The 15,485-nt window shown below is 41.9% G+C and overlaps 1 protein-coding gene across 15 annotated transcripts in view; it reads left to right on the forward strand.

Annotated features, from left to right (window-relative positions):
* Positions 1-15,485, forward strand: part of DENND2B (DENN domain containing 2B) — a 155,040-nt gene that overhangs the window by 73,853 nt on the left and 65,702 nt on the right. Inside the window, exon 1 of one of the 15 annotated variants that reach the window (XM_072929638.1) lies at positions 5,827-5,930. The exons of 13 other annotated variants lie outside the window; for them this stretch is intronic. Coding sequence is in view for 1 of the 2 variants with exons in the window: in XM_030273815.4 (XP_030129675.4) it covers positions 8,790-9,859 (1,070 nt within the window). In the remaining variant the exon portion in view is untranslated. Of the gene's footprint in view, positions 1-5,826; positions 5,931-7,888; positions 9,860-15,485 lie in introns of those variants that run through there. One more of the 15 variants, XM_030273815.4, reaches the window with a different exon arrangement.

Genomic DNA, 15,485 nt, shown 5'->3' on the forward strand with positions numbered 1-15,485 from the left:
TGTGGTTATGGGCTAGGCAGAAGTCTAGAAATATTTTGCCTTAGGAACTGACACCTCCAGAATTCTTAAATAAAAGAACGTGTAGATACATCCAATACTGGAGTTAAGCAGTGCCCTGATGTCAGTGCTGGAGTAGTGCTGGCAGTTTTTTTTCTCTGCTGGCTTGTCCTTAGAGTGCTTTATTCTCTTTCCTTTCCGCTGTAAATTTTTAATTTCAAAGATAATCTCATATCTTGAGGAAAACTCATCTGTTTAGGGACAAAGGTCATCTTCAGAGAGGCAGTGTCTGTGCAGGACTTGTCTCTCATTTAGAGACATCCCTTCATGGATGCAAATATAGGGTCTTTTGTTTGTGTTATCTGATAAGTAATAATATTTAATTCTTATTCATTCAACCCTTCTGCTACTCCTAATAGGAGAAAAAAAATGCAAATTAACCAGTGCTCCTCCACTCTGGTTTGAACTGTAGGCACAGCCCAGATTTATTGTCAGGTCATTCATGCAAATGTGATCCAGTCTGCCTGCACTGGCAATGCACCTTGTGGCTAATGCAGAGGAGCTGTGCTCACATCCAGGGTGGATGACTCCAGGGGCAGACAGGGGAGGACAAGACTGAGCAACTCCCTCACCAGTAGTTACAGAGCCTTGGGAGGGAGAGAACACTGCATCCGCCACAGTGGAGCCCTGGTCCTACTGTAAAAAAAAAATATTATCAGTAAGAGAAATAAAATGTAATTAATTGCAATTATGTGTTTCATGTGACTATAAATTTAAAGACTATGGGGTTAATTCCATACCCTGAGTTTTCTGATTGGAGACCATTGTGAAGAATGCAATTACTTGCAAATCAAAAGATGCATCTTCAGCTATCTGTATTGCTCTAAAGCAATGAGGTTTTGATCTTAATTGAAATTCTAATGCATGCTATTTTCCTACTAAATTTGTGTGAATGCCATTGTCTTAGCACACTTATGATATTTTTCTCATCTCTTACTCTTTTCTTGCTTAATATGTGGACAGTATTGCTGTGAGTGATAGCAAAGCTGCTTGTTTCCCTTGGGGATGGCTGCATTTCAATTACAGGTGAAAGGCTCCATTTTAATTAAAGGTGAAAAGTGCTCTCTGCCTGGGCTTACACTTAGCACATAGGAACTTGTAAGGCAGCAGGCCTAGAAGTGGTTGCTGGCTGTTTACAACTTTTGACATTTATGCACGGTTTGGAAGATTAGTAGGTACTGTTTTGTGCATATTTGGGCATGCGCGTTTTATTTGAGGGCTCTGAGGAGGAGGGAGTTGAGAGCAGCTTGAAAAGAAGAGTCAGTTATGTATGCCTAAAAGAGGAAGCCAAGGCTTTTTTTATTTTAAAATAAAAAAATCTGTCACCCCATCAATTGTGGGGTGGCCTGGGCTAAAACATCTCCCAGTTTTTCCAGCCAGAGTGGCCATCAGGGACTTTGTTAGAGCAGCAAGAGGTCAGCGGTGCGAGTTAAGCTCACATGGTCTTAGCATGTCCCAGCCTCTCCCCACTGCTGGGCTGTGGGAGGTCCCCTGGCAGCTGAGCAGGGCTCAAGGCAATGAGGCACTCCACACTGAACTGCTGAGATGGATTTGCCTACTGCTCAGAAGTACTAACAATGAACTCTTTTTGAATTTGTGAGCAAGAAAAACAACAAACCTCCTGTAGAAAATGTTTATTGCTTCAGAAGAGAACCAAGTTTTAATATTTTGACAGTGAGCTTGAGAACAGGAAGAATAGTGATCTAATAAAATTCTAAGACTAAGCAATATGCTCAGTTATTGGAGCTGTGATGAAACACAGCTTTTTAAATTTTTTTTAAACCACTGAGATTTAGAAAACCATACAAATAAACTTCACCCAAATAATGATGAAAACTGAAAAACTGATATGAAATCTATTAGCAAATATTGTACCCTTTCTTTTACAAGCAGAAACAGCCTGAACCATGCAGCTGACAATTTTTCAGCAGCTCAGCTCCCAGCAGTGCAGAGTTTCATTTGGTTCAAAAGGGAATAAGAGCTGCTCTTCATCCTGTAAGACTGGAGGTGCATTTGGGACATGAAGCTCTGGCAGCTCAGCTCTGAACTGGGCCATGGGAGGTGGGAGGGCACCTACTGCCATCAGGAACAGAAACATTTGCAGTGGGAACGAGTCAAAGTGCTGGTTCAGATGACCCTGAAGCTGGGAAGGGTTTGAATAGAGGCTTTGACTGTCCTGCTGCCGTTATCTGGGCGAGTGGCAGCAGTGCCGCGCCGATTTCCGACGTGCGAGGCACGATGTTCCCCTCCCTCGCGCTGCTGGGCACTGCCCTGGCCTGGCAGAGCTCAGGCCATGCTGGAACCTCTGCAAGTCACCTCAGCAGGGCTGCAGGAACACTCTGAGAGCACAGTGGTCTACAGACCCGAGAGAATAATCTGTGAGATGTGGTGACAGCTTCTAGGTAGATCAAGATAGAACTGGAGAAGTGGACCTGCTTCTGGATACATCCTTTGGGCTTCCCAAACAGTGGGGAATTTTGCTATCCCATTTCTATTGCTGGCTGGTTTGTTTCACTTTAATTTTAAAAGTCCATTCAGGAAGAGTGCACTTGTCAGTCAAACAAATCACTTTTTCTTAGCTGGAAATGTTATCAATATCTCCCTCCCATTTGCATAGATTCCTAAGAAAACACCCCAGTAAATCCTAACATTTTGATTGGATTTTGCTTCATAAAGCTTCAGATCAAGTTGACTTTATTATTACTTAGAGGCTACAGGAATGTAGTGAATTCCTTGCCATTGTAATTTAATTCTCACGACACTTGGAATGCTCTATGTTTTTGTATGAAGAAAATCATACCTTATCATTAAAATTACCTTTTTTATTAAGATTTATATTTGCCAAACCACTGGAAACTAAAACGTTAAAAAGAGAACCTAACAAGTCTTTAAAAAACAGAGTTCTAGATGAGAGGTTACACTAAAGAGGCTTTTTTAATGCAACTCTTGCAGTATGAAGGCTACTTAGACTAACACTGCAATCCTTATTGGTTTAATCATTATATTTACAATAAGGTACTCAGAGGTACTAAGATTTGAAATAAACTGAGATATTTTTACAGGAAATTATTAAGAGCTTAATTTTTGGAAATGTTTCTGATCTGTTTCTAGTGCTTTTAGTGCATTGAACTGTAGTGAATAGAAGCAATAAAGAAAGACATGTGTTAAAACACCCACAGGATTTCCCATCTGTGCAGTATCGGAGAATCAGAGCACAAGTTTTATGTGGATTTGTTTTTTGGGTGACCATAAGAATTGAGACTGAAGTCGATCAGGGGGTAAGACCTAGTAGTCATGTGCATAACATTTTACATAATAATGCCAATATTTCAGTTTTTTTCTGGGATGAAACTCTATGGATTTCTGGACCAGGGAGATACTGAAAATCTCACTGAAAAGATCATCAAAGATGCAAGTGATGAGCATTGCAAATGATTTTTCATGTTCTGTGAATATCTGTCCATTTAGGAGCTGTCTAAGCCACTCATCTCTTTACACTGGCACTATTGAAAAGCCACCAGTGTGGGAGAACAATTTCTGTTCTGTGCCCTAATCAGTCTGGATTTGAATCAGTGCCTTAGAAATTAAAGGGTCTGTGTTACCTTATCAGTTTCCTGCACTGTTTGGTTATCCTAAAAAGATATTTTCCACTTGTGCAGAGTACAACATTAAAAGAAGATACAGCAGAATTCTTGAAGATTGAATTTGAAAGGAAGATCTGAATGTAATAAGACAGATAATATATGTTTCTCCCCTGACTGGAAAAAAAACAAACCCATTTGCCTGGGAAAACAAAGCAAGGACTGCACAGACATGGCATCCTCACAGGCTTCATCCTCTAAATAGCATAGCCACAATTCACCAGGCAATACTGTGTGATGAGACTGGGCATTAGCTCAGTGCTTGATTAAGTCTCCACACTGAGCATCGCCTTCAGTTCACACTTGAGGAATGAATATTGACAGCAAATGGCCTCTAAAAGCAAAGTAAACTCCAAGCAATTTTCTTCAAGCAGGAAAATGGGGGTAAAAGCCAAATAAACTGTAAGCATTTTTCTTCAAGCTGGAAAACAGAGGCGAATGGAAATACACAGGTTGTATCCATATTATTAAAATATATACCTGCAAAAATGCGCATAGTTCCTGGGAGACTTTTTTGAATTGTGACTTTTGTCACAATTCCCATCATGCACTCTGAAGTTATTTCCATTCTGGCCAGGTCCTGTGTATAGAACTGGCAGTGTGTCACAAAGGAATGTGCCACATTCCCTTGGCACCAGGGAACCCTGGAGCTGTTGAGCAGCAGGCATCTGGTAGGATGGGCTTCGGTGCTGAAAGCACAACTAAATATATCATTGTAGCAGATATGATGTTCCTAATAACTAAATAACACTGCAAAAAATGATTTATTGAGTCAATCCATAAAATTCTACTGTAGTCAATGGGAATGACGTCTCTTGTAAGAGCCTGACTGCTTTTTTTGAGAGCTTAAATATCCTGTTTGTTATTAACCAGATATGAAAATTTTGCCCAGAGCATCCATATGTTGCTCCTGAAGTTCTTAAAGCACTACTTTTATAGAGGAAATATTTTATGATTATCATATTGATGAGGAGCTTTATTGCCAATATGTGTTAGTATTTTATTTTGAGGGAGCTGTAGGAAATTGCTGAAGTAAATGAGAAGTATCAATTTGCTTTCTTCTCCCCTTAGCTATAGAAAGCAAATATTAGGCCTGTAAAACAGGGTCACTTCAACATAGGTGATCCACAACACTGTGGCTGTACAGCAAGTACTTTTTGGACAAACAATTAAGAGCAGCTAACAGACGGAAATGGTATTTTTCATTTTGGATTCCTAGGATAAGCCCATCATGCATCACAATTTGCTAAAAGCAAGCTTTTTCCAGGTAACAATAAAATCAGAATTGATTGCAGTGGCAGTAGAAAGGTTCTGTGATTCAAATTCTGCTAGTTAAAATCTCAGAAGGTCCTTTTAACAATGCTGGTACAGGGGCCTTCAGTGCCGGGATGGGCAGTGCAGGCGACACTCAGGCGTGGGCAGTGATGGTTAATCCTCCCGCTGTCACAGCGTGGATGATGTCTCCCGCTGCAGCTGACTCACCTGCTTTGTTGTGCAGCGGGACACTCACCCTGACTCACCCTGGCAGCTGGGGCCAGAAGAGGAGCTGTCAGTCCACATTACCTCATAAATGCCCAATAATGAGGCTGCTTCCACACCAGACCTCTGCCCCCTCGATTTGTGCTGGAAAGCCACTTTATGTCAACACAGGCAAAGGGGAGATGGCAGACAGCCTGTGGTCATTTGTTGGCAGGGATCTGAAAGCTTTTGAATGTGCATTTTTAACCTCTCCCTTTCCTGTCAAACAGTCCTGTCACCCATGTGGGCTTCAAGATAGGGGCTGAGCTTGGCAGGCTTGTTGCGTGTGTATGGTTTGGTCCCTGACACAGCTTCTATGAGTTCTTTAGCATCAGGCAGCTAAAGGAGCCGAGGATTGTCTCACTTCAGAGCTTCAGGAACGATTTGGAAACTGTTGCTTCCTGTGACTTTAAAATAAAAACTCAATTTTAATGGGCTACCATGAGCAAACTTCTGGCTCACCAGATTTCCCACACACCGGTGCCTTCAAAGCCAACACGTGAGATTGCAGAGAAAGGCTTTGCTCCTGTTTTGTTAAACATTAACAGCAGTTTCCTCCCCTTAAGCACACAAAGGGACAGAGGTTTGACAAACCCTCAGTGTGTCATTTGCTGCTTGACAAGTGAAGCAGGCAGCGTTCAGGGAGCACAGAGGCATGGACTGAGAATTCCTACATCTCCACTCTGCATCTTTCCAGGAGAGAAGAGCTTCTGAGTAAGTCTGGGTGGCAGTGGTGGGCAGTTGTGTGCTTGTCAGAGGCATGAGAGGAGGAGCAATACAGCAGAAGGGAAGAGCATGAAGTGCCACAGCACTGAATTCCTTAGTGCCCTTTCCCAGAACCAATTTTGCAGGAGATGAACTGTCTACTCAGAGGCAGGAACTCAACACCAACATTCTGCTTACTGAAAGTAGCTATAGCAGTAGCTTTAATTTCCAGAGTTTGCAGATCTGGTGTAGAAGTGACTTTGTGGACTAAAACTCATTTTTACAGCCCTTCTCTTCCCTTCCACCCTCTACCTCTTGTTCTCATGCAGAACCTCATCTCTCCAAGGCTAAATGCTTGTTTCTTGTCTATTTGATGAGATTCCTTTTTATCCTTTTTCATTCTTAAAGAGGATGCCTAACTTGATTTTTAACTTATGCAACAGTGTTCATACCCATGTTAAGCTGAACTTGGTTTTATTATATAGAAAGTCCATGGAGAGAGACCATAATTGTTTATACTTAGGCTGAATATGCCTAACAATGACTGTACTTTTCTAACTGCTGAGATGAAAACACAGCATGAAATGAGGTGCTGCTGGCACAGTTTTGTGTGTTGTGTTGATTTTGATGGCTGATTTTGGGTTTTTGTGGCATCTTTTTTTTAGTGTACTTTCTGTGAAATGTGCTCTCTTGGTTATGAGACAACTTGCATTTTTTTCCCCATTGAATAAAGAGCATAGGTCACAGGCTTGTGCTTTTCAGGAGAAAATCAGTATTATGGGTCCAAATCTGTGAGGTTCTGAGTGATGTAATTTAGGGTCAGAATCTGGACTTCAATTTACTGCTTCAGATATTCAGTATCTGAGACGCCATGGGCTCCTGGAAGGAGTTTGCTGTTTGTGTTGTAGTCTGTAGGGAGCAAATATTTTCAGAACTGATGAGATTATAAATGTTGTCTGTTGGTTTTTCTTGCTGCTTTTATACACAGATGTTGGTATTGCCTCACTTGCACCATAGCATTTTTATTTTCTGAATGCTTTGCCTGGTGCTACCTACGTAACTTCCTGTAGGGACATGAAACTTAGCTTTGTCCTGGAAGTGAAAGGATGTGTGATAGGAGAAATATCTTCTTGCTTTTAGTTGCTCTAAGTTAACATTTAGTTGCCCTAAGTTAGGCAAAACTTTCAGTTTACTGTGCAGCATTTCTGTTGCAGGGCAGTGGCCACAAAGTATTTTCATCCTTAGGGTTATACTGCATACAAATTCTCTCATAAGAAGTAAAAAGTGAAGTGAAATGTTAATATATATTGGCCAGCTCCTTATAGAACATAGCGTAAAACTAAATCCACAGTTTTATAAGAAGCCGAGGTCTTGTGAGAATCAAAAGCTTATATAGGATATAAATCCCCCAGCTATTATTCTGATTCCAAATTTAGGCTTGAGATCCCACAGGTCTTGTAGGTGTGGTGCTGAAATCTGGTCTGGGAGGCTCATTTCAGCTGGATGAGTAATGGACACGTTTAGGTTACCCTTGATCGTGGCGAACAAAGTCGTGGGGAGTGTCTTTCCGTGACCTAGCTCTGCTCCTGTTGACAGTTATGGGCAGCAAAAGGCAGAGAGAAGCCAATGTCTGAATCTTTTGGAAAGTTTCCTTTATATCATGTTTCTGCATACTGGTGCGCACAGTACTCCAGCACTGGCTGATTGTTCATTTGTTAATATGCAGTGAAACTGAATTAGGGCCAGATGTAGCCCTCTGTCAAGTTAAATTTAGCCTTGTCTGGACTCTTAGGTAAATAAGTATGATAGCAACAAGCACTGCAAATCACAACTTGGGTTTTTCTTTTGCTTTTTTTCCCTTTTTTTTTTCCCCTTTTTTTTTTTTTTTTTTTTTCAAGTTTATGTGTATATGCCAACAGATTGGGGAATAAATAGATCAAAGAGTTTTTCAAAGCTATGTTCAACTAAGCAAAAACCCCAAAAACTTTTGGCTGGCCAAATTTTTTGTATGATGCTCAGTTGTAGGTATGCCCAACACATTTCCTCATTTTCCCGGCTTGTTTAGCTAAAAGTAGAGTGAAGCACACTGTAACCAGTCAGATGTAGTTACCTAATTTAATTATCACTGCAAATGTTATTTAAGCTGAAACTTTGTTTTTCATAAGTGTGCATTTGCACCAGATCAATGCCTTAAATCTTCCTGCACTAACTTTTGCATCAGTTTGGATCTTCAGCAACTTCTCCTTAGCAACTTATGTGCTAACATAAGCCAGTTAATAGATTTTTAAAGGAAGTGAATGAAAAGAAATTCCCTCATAAATTCAAGTCAAGTTTATAACTTATTAATCCATAGAAAGCCATTGTATTGGCCAAGGCCAAGCCCATCAGTGACGATGGCAGCGCCTTTGGGATGACGTATTTAGGAAGTGAAAAAAGTTACTGTGCAGGAGCTATTGCAGCCAAAGAGGAGAGGAGTGAGAAGATGTGAGAGGAACAGCCTGCATGCACCAAGGTCAGTGCAGAAGGAGGGGGAGGAGGTGCTCCAGGCACCAGAGCTGAGATTCCCCTGCAGCCCATGGTGAGGCAGCTGTGCCCCTGCAGCCCATGGAGGACCACGGGGATGCAGAGATCCACCTGCAGCCTGTGGAGGAGCCCATGCCAGAGCAGGTGGATGCCTGAAGGAGGCTGTGACCCCATGGGAAGCCTGTGCTGGAGCAGGCTCCTGGCAGGACCTGTGGACCCGTGAAAGAGGAGCCCACTCTGGAGAAGGATTGCTGGCAGGACCTGTGATCTCAGGGTGGACCCACACTGAAGCAGCCTGTTCCTAAAGGACTGCACCCTGTGGAAGGGACCCAGACAGAGCAGTTAATGAAGAGCTACAGCCATGGGAAGGAACCACCTTGGAGAAGTTTTTGGAGAACTGTCTCCAGTGGGAGACAACACGTTCCGGAGCGAAGGAAGACTGTAACTGTCTCCCATGGGAGAGACCTCGTGCCGGAGCAGGGGAGAAGTGTGACTGTCTCCAGTGGGAGCAACCCCATTCCAGAGCAGGGGAAAAATGTTCCTGTCTGCATTGGGAGGAACCCCATTCCAGAGCAGGGGAAAAATGCTCCTGTCTCCCGTGGGAGCAACCCCATTCAGGAGCTGGGGAAAAATGTTCCTGTCTGCATTGGGAGGAACCCCATCTGGGAGCTGGGGAAAAATGTTCCTGTCTGCATTGGGAGGAACCCCATTTGGGAGCAGGGGAAAAATGTTCCTGTCTCCCGTGGGAGCACCCCTATTCCGGAGCAGGGGAAAAATGTGTCTGTCTTCAGTGGGAGCAACCCCATTCTGGAGCAAGGGAAAAAGGCTCCTGTCTGCATTGGGAGGAACCCCATTTGGGAGCAGGGAAAAAATGCTCCGGTCTCCAGTGGGAGAGATGCCATTCCAGAGCAAGGGAAGATTATAACTGTCTCCATTGGGAGTGATCCCATGCCAGAGAAAGGGAAGATTGTCACTGTCTCCAGTGGGAGAGACCCCATGCCGCAGCAGGGAAAAATTATGAATGTCTCTTGTAGGAGTGACCCCAGTCCAGAGCAAGGGAAGAGTGCAATAAGTGTTTCCAGTGAGAGTGATCCCATTCTGGAGCAGGGGAAAAGTGTGACTGTCTCCACTGGGAACAACCTCATTCCAGTGCAGGGGGTGAGTGTGAATGTCTCCAGTGGGAGACACCCCATGCTGGAACTAGGGAAGAGTGTAATAACTGTTTGCAGTGGGAGTGATCCCATTCCAGAAGAGGGGAAGAGTGTGACTGTCTCCAGTAGGATCAACCCTATTCCAGAGCAAGGGAAGAGTGTGAAGAATCCTCTCCACAAGGAAGAAGGAGCAGCAGAAATGCCATGTAATGAACTGACCACAGCTCCTGTTCCCCGTAGATCTGAGCTGATGCAGGAAAAGAGGTAGAGAAAATTGGGAGTAGGGGTGAACTCAGGAAGAAGGGGGATGGGTGGGGGAAAGGTGTTTTTAAGATATGGGTATATTTCTCATGATGATACTCAGATTTGATTGATAATTAATTATTTTTTCCCCAAAATGGCGTGATGGTAATTGGTAAAGAGTATCTTCCTGTTCTTATCTCAACCCATGAGATTTTTATTATATTTTCTGTCCCTGTCCAGCTCAGGATGGGGAGTGACAAAGCAGCTCTGGTGGGCACCTGGCATCCAGCCACATTTATGCACACTGGAAAGTGTACCAAGGGTCATGTTTGTCATCATAGCTGGAATGTATTTTGAATTCCATAAGGTCAGAGTGACTGAAGAAAATGATGATAAGAGAGGCCAGGGGTATACACTTTGAAATCTTTCCTCCTTCAGATACAAGATGCAACCTCTGCAGATGAGACACGTATACTCAATTAATAGGTTTCCTTCTCCCTTGCTTTGGCATCTCTGTGAGTCATCTTTTACGTATCAACTGCTCCCTTGCCTTTCTGCTTTTCCAGGTGCCAAAAAAAATTGCTGCATGTGATTTCTTGCTTTCAGTTGTTTATATAAAAGAGAGATATTGTGTATATAGGAGAGATATTACTACTACTTCTGTCCAGAGACTGTTATGAATGTTGGACTACTTCTCAGAAAAGTAAAAAAAAAGTCTAACTTTTGGTAGGAAAACTGTTTTGCCTATCCTCAAAGGTTGCAGTTAATGTCAGTGTATGTGTGAGAGACAAGTTTAGAGGTGCAATTGTATAACTAAGTGACTGGAAAGTTCACAGAGGATGGTAATAGCATTTATTATGTTGGAAAAAAAGTCCAAGTTTGAGACACAGATTTTTGGTGATTAAAGCAGGTGGAAATCCACTCTTCTAAGGGACAAAAGAGAGAGGGAAAAACTTATTAAATGAAGTTAACGATGAAGAACAAGGGCACATTTCTCAGCTGTGTCATTCTTTGTACAAAAAATGTCCTTCATGGAACAGATAAGTTTTCCTGCCATGGAGTGTGCTGGTTTTATGCCAGTGCTTCAGCTTTTTGCTTCCAGAAGAAGGTTACAGCAAGCTGCACAGAGGTGTTACAGTTAACTTGCCATCAGGATGGCACCCAGTTGCTGGTCAGAGATGAGTCAGCCCCTCAGAGGGCTGAGCACTTTGGGCAGAGTTTGAGATCAGAATTAGCTCTTCTTTTCCCCTGCCTCAGATGGTTCATATGACTTATGACCTCTCTTCCCAGTGCATGAGCTCCAAGAGCTCTCCAAGTGAGACAGGCTAGGGCTGATAGGCTGTGTTTAGACAGGGTGATGTTGAGATTCTTCTGCATTCACAGAGGTAGTGCAGAAGATTATATTCTGATGGTACTTAAAATTTTATTTTGTTTTACTTTGCTTTTTATTTACTCTGCAATTCAGTAACTCCAGAAGCAACACATATTCTCAGATCTTTTCAATCCCTTTAGCATTATCCTGTGTGACATATTTTATTTTCTCCAGATATCTCAGACTTGATGGACTGTGATATTGGTAGTTGAAAGGATGACAGAAATTAAGAATCCTTTTTCACAGCAGATAGATGGACAATGGCTTTCCGTTTTATAACCTGTTCTTCTGGGATGCTTTCTCACTGTGTTAAATAATCTAACTTGCAAAGCTGGACAATAGAAACCTCTATAGAAAGATCTCACTGGACACTGGCCGCACACGGGGGACCACAGCTAAGCTGGTGGAACTGGAAGAAAAATGTGGAAACTGATAGGAAAGGCAAATAAAATATTTTATATTTATTCTGAAACAAACTCCTCTGAGTAGATGAGATTAAGAAAGGTTGTAGAAGATGGGAGTTCTGAATTCTTATTCTTTTTCTGTCCCTGTTGGATAGTTATACTTAAGTCTATTTGATGAGGTTTTGCATGACGTAGAAATTGATTTATATGAAGCAGGGAAAGCAGATTTGTCTCTGTTCTGGATTAGTGTGCAGCCAGGATTTAGGACTTTTTGACTTCCTGTTCAGTGCTTTTCTCTGTGGGTATTTCAGTAAAGTATAGAGTGACTGCAGAAGAGGGATGAACCTATTTCACAACAACCTTCCAACCCCAAATTTCAGATTTGGAAGTTGCCAAACCCAGAATGCCTTCAGATATCTTGAAAACTGATAATTGAGCATCACAATTCATAAAAATTTTTAACGCTTCCCAAATTGCATTTGTGTGCGCACAGAAAACTTGGAAAACTGTCAGAATTAGTTCCACAGAGTTTGTTGCTTTGATATTCCAAGACAGATGAGCAAGCCTGTCGAAAAATTACCTGTGCTTTGAAAAAGCAAAGTTGAGAGCCTCTACATGCACTGGGATTTTTAACAGTCAGCATGTTCAGGCATGCTGCTAAAGAACAAGTTTCAAGGACTGGCAGTTCTTAAATAGACAAATGAAGGTTTGTGCTTTCTGCCTGGTTTAAGAAAAAAATGCCATCCCTTGTTGTGTTGCCACTCCCTCTCCTGCAAAACTCCCAGGATCTTAGGAAATAAAGTGAGACTAAACCATACTGGGCCAATTCCAGAACAATAACAATAGTGAAGCTGTAATAATGGAAATATCTATTGCATAAATTATTATTCAGAACATGTTATGGGAAAAGACTAACTCAAAGGGAGGCTTCCCTTTCTCAACTTTGAAACATATTTTTTGAGGAGAAAGTGAGTGATGGTCCCATGAAGCCAGTGCAGTGTACTAGTGTACTTTGGCGGAAAAGAGAGAATGGCTTACTCTGATACTTGTGTTCTTGCTTTTTGATTTTATCATAGCTTCTGATGCCTGTGATGGAAAGTACAGCCCAGGCTTGTTGGTATTCTTTGCCTTGGGTAGTTATTTTTGTCTGAACAGAGGAGGTGAAAAAGGCTTAAAGGGGGAATTGTTTAGCGACCATCCTGCCCTTGCCTTGTAACAGAACAGAAGACAGCCGTAAATCTGGAGTGGCAGGGAATCTAACCCTCTGAGTCTAGATAATTTCACAATTTCCTGTTAACTTCTCCCCCCTCACTTGGCAAAGACACCTAGTGCATGTTGATTGATGGCGTTTTATTTTACAGTCATTCCTCATGGTCAGATTAGTCTTGCTGTCTTGGCTTTATGGATCCAGGCTAATTCAAGTATGTAGGATCTGACTCATCAACTTTGATTTCTTTGCCCTTGTTTTGTACAGTGGTAGAGCATAGTTGCCATTTCATGTAATTTACTTTGGCAGAATGACTCCTGCATTTCCCTGATGTAAATCAGATCTTTTTGCTTCTGAGCCATAAAAACACAGTTGAGCTGCAGTCAGCTGTGATGGTGTGTACTTCTCTTCATGAACCAACTACAAAGGCCCAGAGCTCTGGGGTGAGGGGGTGCTAAACACAGGAATTCACCACAGCACCCCTGCAAATCCACCCCACAGTTGTGATCATTGACTCAGTACTTCTTGGGAGCACAGACACTGGGGCTTTCAAAAACTGCACACAGAGCTTGATTTTTTGTTGTTGTTGTTTCACAGTCCTTTCATTCCGTAGCTAGCTCTGATATGGTTTCGGTTTTTATTTAAATGGAAAGTATCAAAACTCCTTGGGAAAAAAAAAATTCAGAAGTACAAATAGGAAAATAATTGACATCTCTATTTTTTTTTCTATCTTTAAACATTTTGTGATTTGTTGTCCACTTTGATTTTACTGCTCATTCTCTCCAAATGCTGTGACTTTTCCATCCCAGCACAATTTCATTAGAGAGAGCCTATTTCAAACAATCTTATAATGCAGACTCACTGATCAGTTTAGAAAGTACAAGTTTTTGTCTTGTTTTTGTCACAATCCCAAAGTCAACAATAACAAGGTGATGTTATCTGGAATGCAGATTTTAGGGGAATTTTAGCCTGACTCCTGGTGAGAGCTCAAAGATTATAAAGGGTCGAGGACAAGAGGGTTTGTTCTGCTACTATGTACCACACTTTCTCCTCCAAGAGAAAGGCAAGATAGGACAAGTTGCACAACTTGTTCCAGCACCAAGTTGAATCAGCTCAAAAATCACCTTACTGGTGTGTGCCCAGCAGTTGAGTGTGAAAAGTTCATCTCCTTTATTTGCCACAAACTCTTAGATTTAAGATAATTAAATACAATCTGTAATTATCTACTTGAGTTATGTAGAAAATTAAAATGCTCTGTGCTGTGAGAATGCAGAATATATTATAATAGAAAGGTTTACTGCCAAGTGATGGTGGATTTAAATTAAGTAATGCAGGAGGTCCCTTTGGTCTTAAAGTTCCCATAATCCCTAGTTAGAAGAAGTAACAAGAACATAAGTTTTAAAGTCCTTTTCTGCTCCTGGAACAATTAATACACTGCAAGAGTCAATTTATGTTCTTTAATGGAGTATACAAGGCAGCTGTCCAAGCCTAGATGATCATTTATATTTGAAAAGAAAAAGTCAGAACTCAAAGGATCATCAAAGCATGGGATCCTCGTGGGCCACCTTGACAAGCAGCAAAGCTTAGATTCTTTGATTTCGATCATCTATTCTGGTGATGGTTGTACATTTTACCCTCATTCTAATCCAGTTAGACCAGCCTGACTCTTGGCATTTGTCCCCTGCTTAGAGCAATGCCTGGCTGATTCTTTGCTGCAGTCACTGTCACTGCCTCTGCCTGTCTGTCCCCTCTGGTGAGGAAAGGAAAGGGTACATTGTCATAAGGAAATAATGCTGAATCCACGTTGCTCTGTGAAATAACTCGTTCTGTAGCTCATCCCAAAGTGCTACCACACCACTGACTGCTGCTGTTTGACAGATAAAGTGGACTTCTCACAGTCCTCTGGAGGAAAGCAGAGAGGAAATTTATTACTAATTCTTGTATAGGGAGAGAAAGAGGAAATTTTTTGGAGAAGTGTCCCTCATCATTGCTTCTATCAAAGTCCTTATGTTTTTTTCATCTCCTTAAATTACTCTGCCTTTTTACACCTGAAGAGGCCTGGGAGATTGCTGTACTGCAGTAGTATGTTCAGTTCCTGTTTGTGCAAAAGTATTGATTCCTACTGGGAGCTTTCCCAAGAATGTCTGACAAAGAAGAGTTCAGAAGAGTTTATGTGCTCTGTTTGTTTGCTCTGTGATTTTTTTTTTTTTTTTCTGGCAGCACTGCCCTTGGTGGTGTGTGAAACTGTACTGGTTTCAAGGAGCTGTGGTTGCTGAACCTCTGCAAAAGTTCTTGTTCTGTCCAGGTCACAGAAGGAATGGGGCAAAAACACTGGCTCTAATTTGAGCTTCTGTTGGTCTCTACTTGTTTTCTCTCCTCTGCCTGTTTTGTCAAATCAAGTGGAAGTTTGATATAAGTGAATATCATAGTGAGCCATTACATCTGTTCTCAGCAGCAGTGCACCAAAATGTGCATGGCATAGTGAATGGTTCCAACTAGCAGGTGAGTAGAGTGTGCTTCCCTCTCACTTTGCCTGGCTCTGGGAAGGATGGATTCCAGGATCTGCACTCAGAGTGGCTGACAGCTGGTAGCTGAACATTCCTTAGCATTCTCTCTTAAAAATTTCCAGAGAATTTCAAATTTACATCCTCATTTACCTATCAG

The sequence above is a fragment of the Taeniopygia guttata genome, chromosome 5, assembly GCF_048771995.1.
Source record: "Taeniopygia guttata chromosome 5, bTaeGut7.mat, whole genome shotgun sequence".
Lineage (NCBI taxonomy): Eukaryota > Metazoa > Chordata > Aves > Passeriformes > Estrildidae > Taeniopygia > Taeniopygia guttata.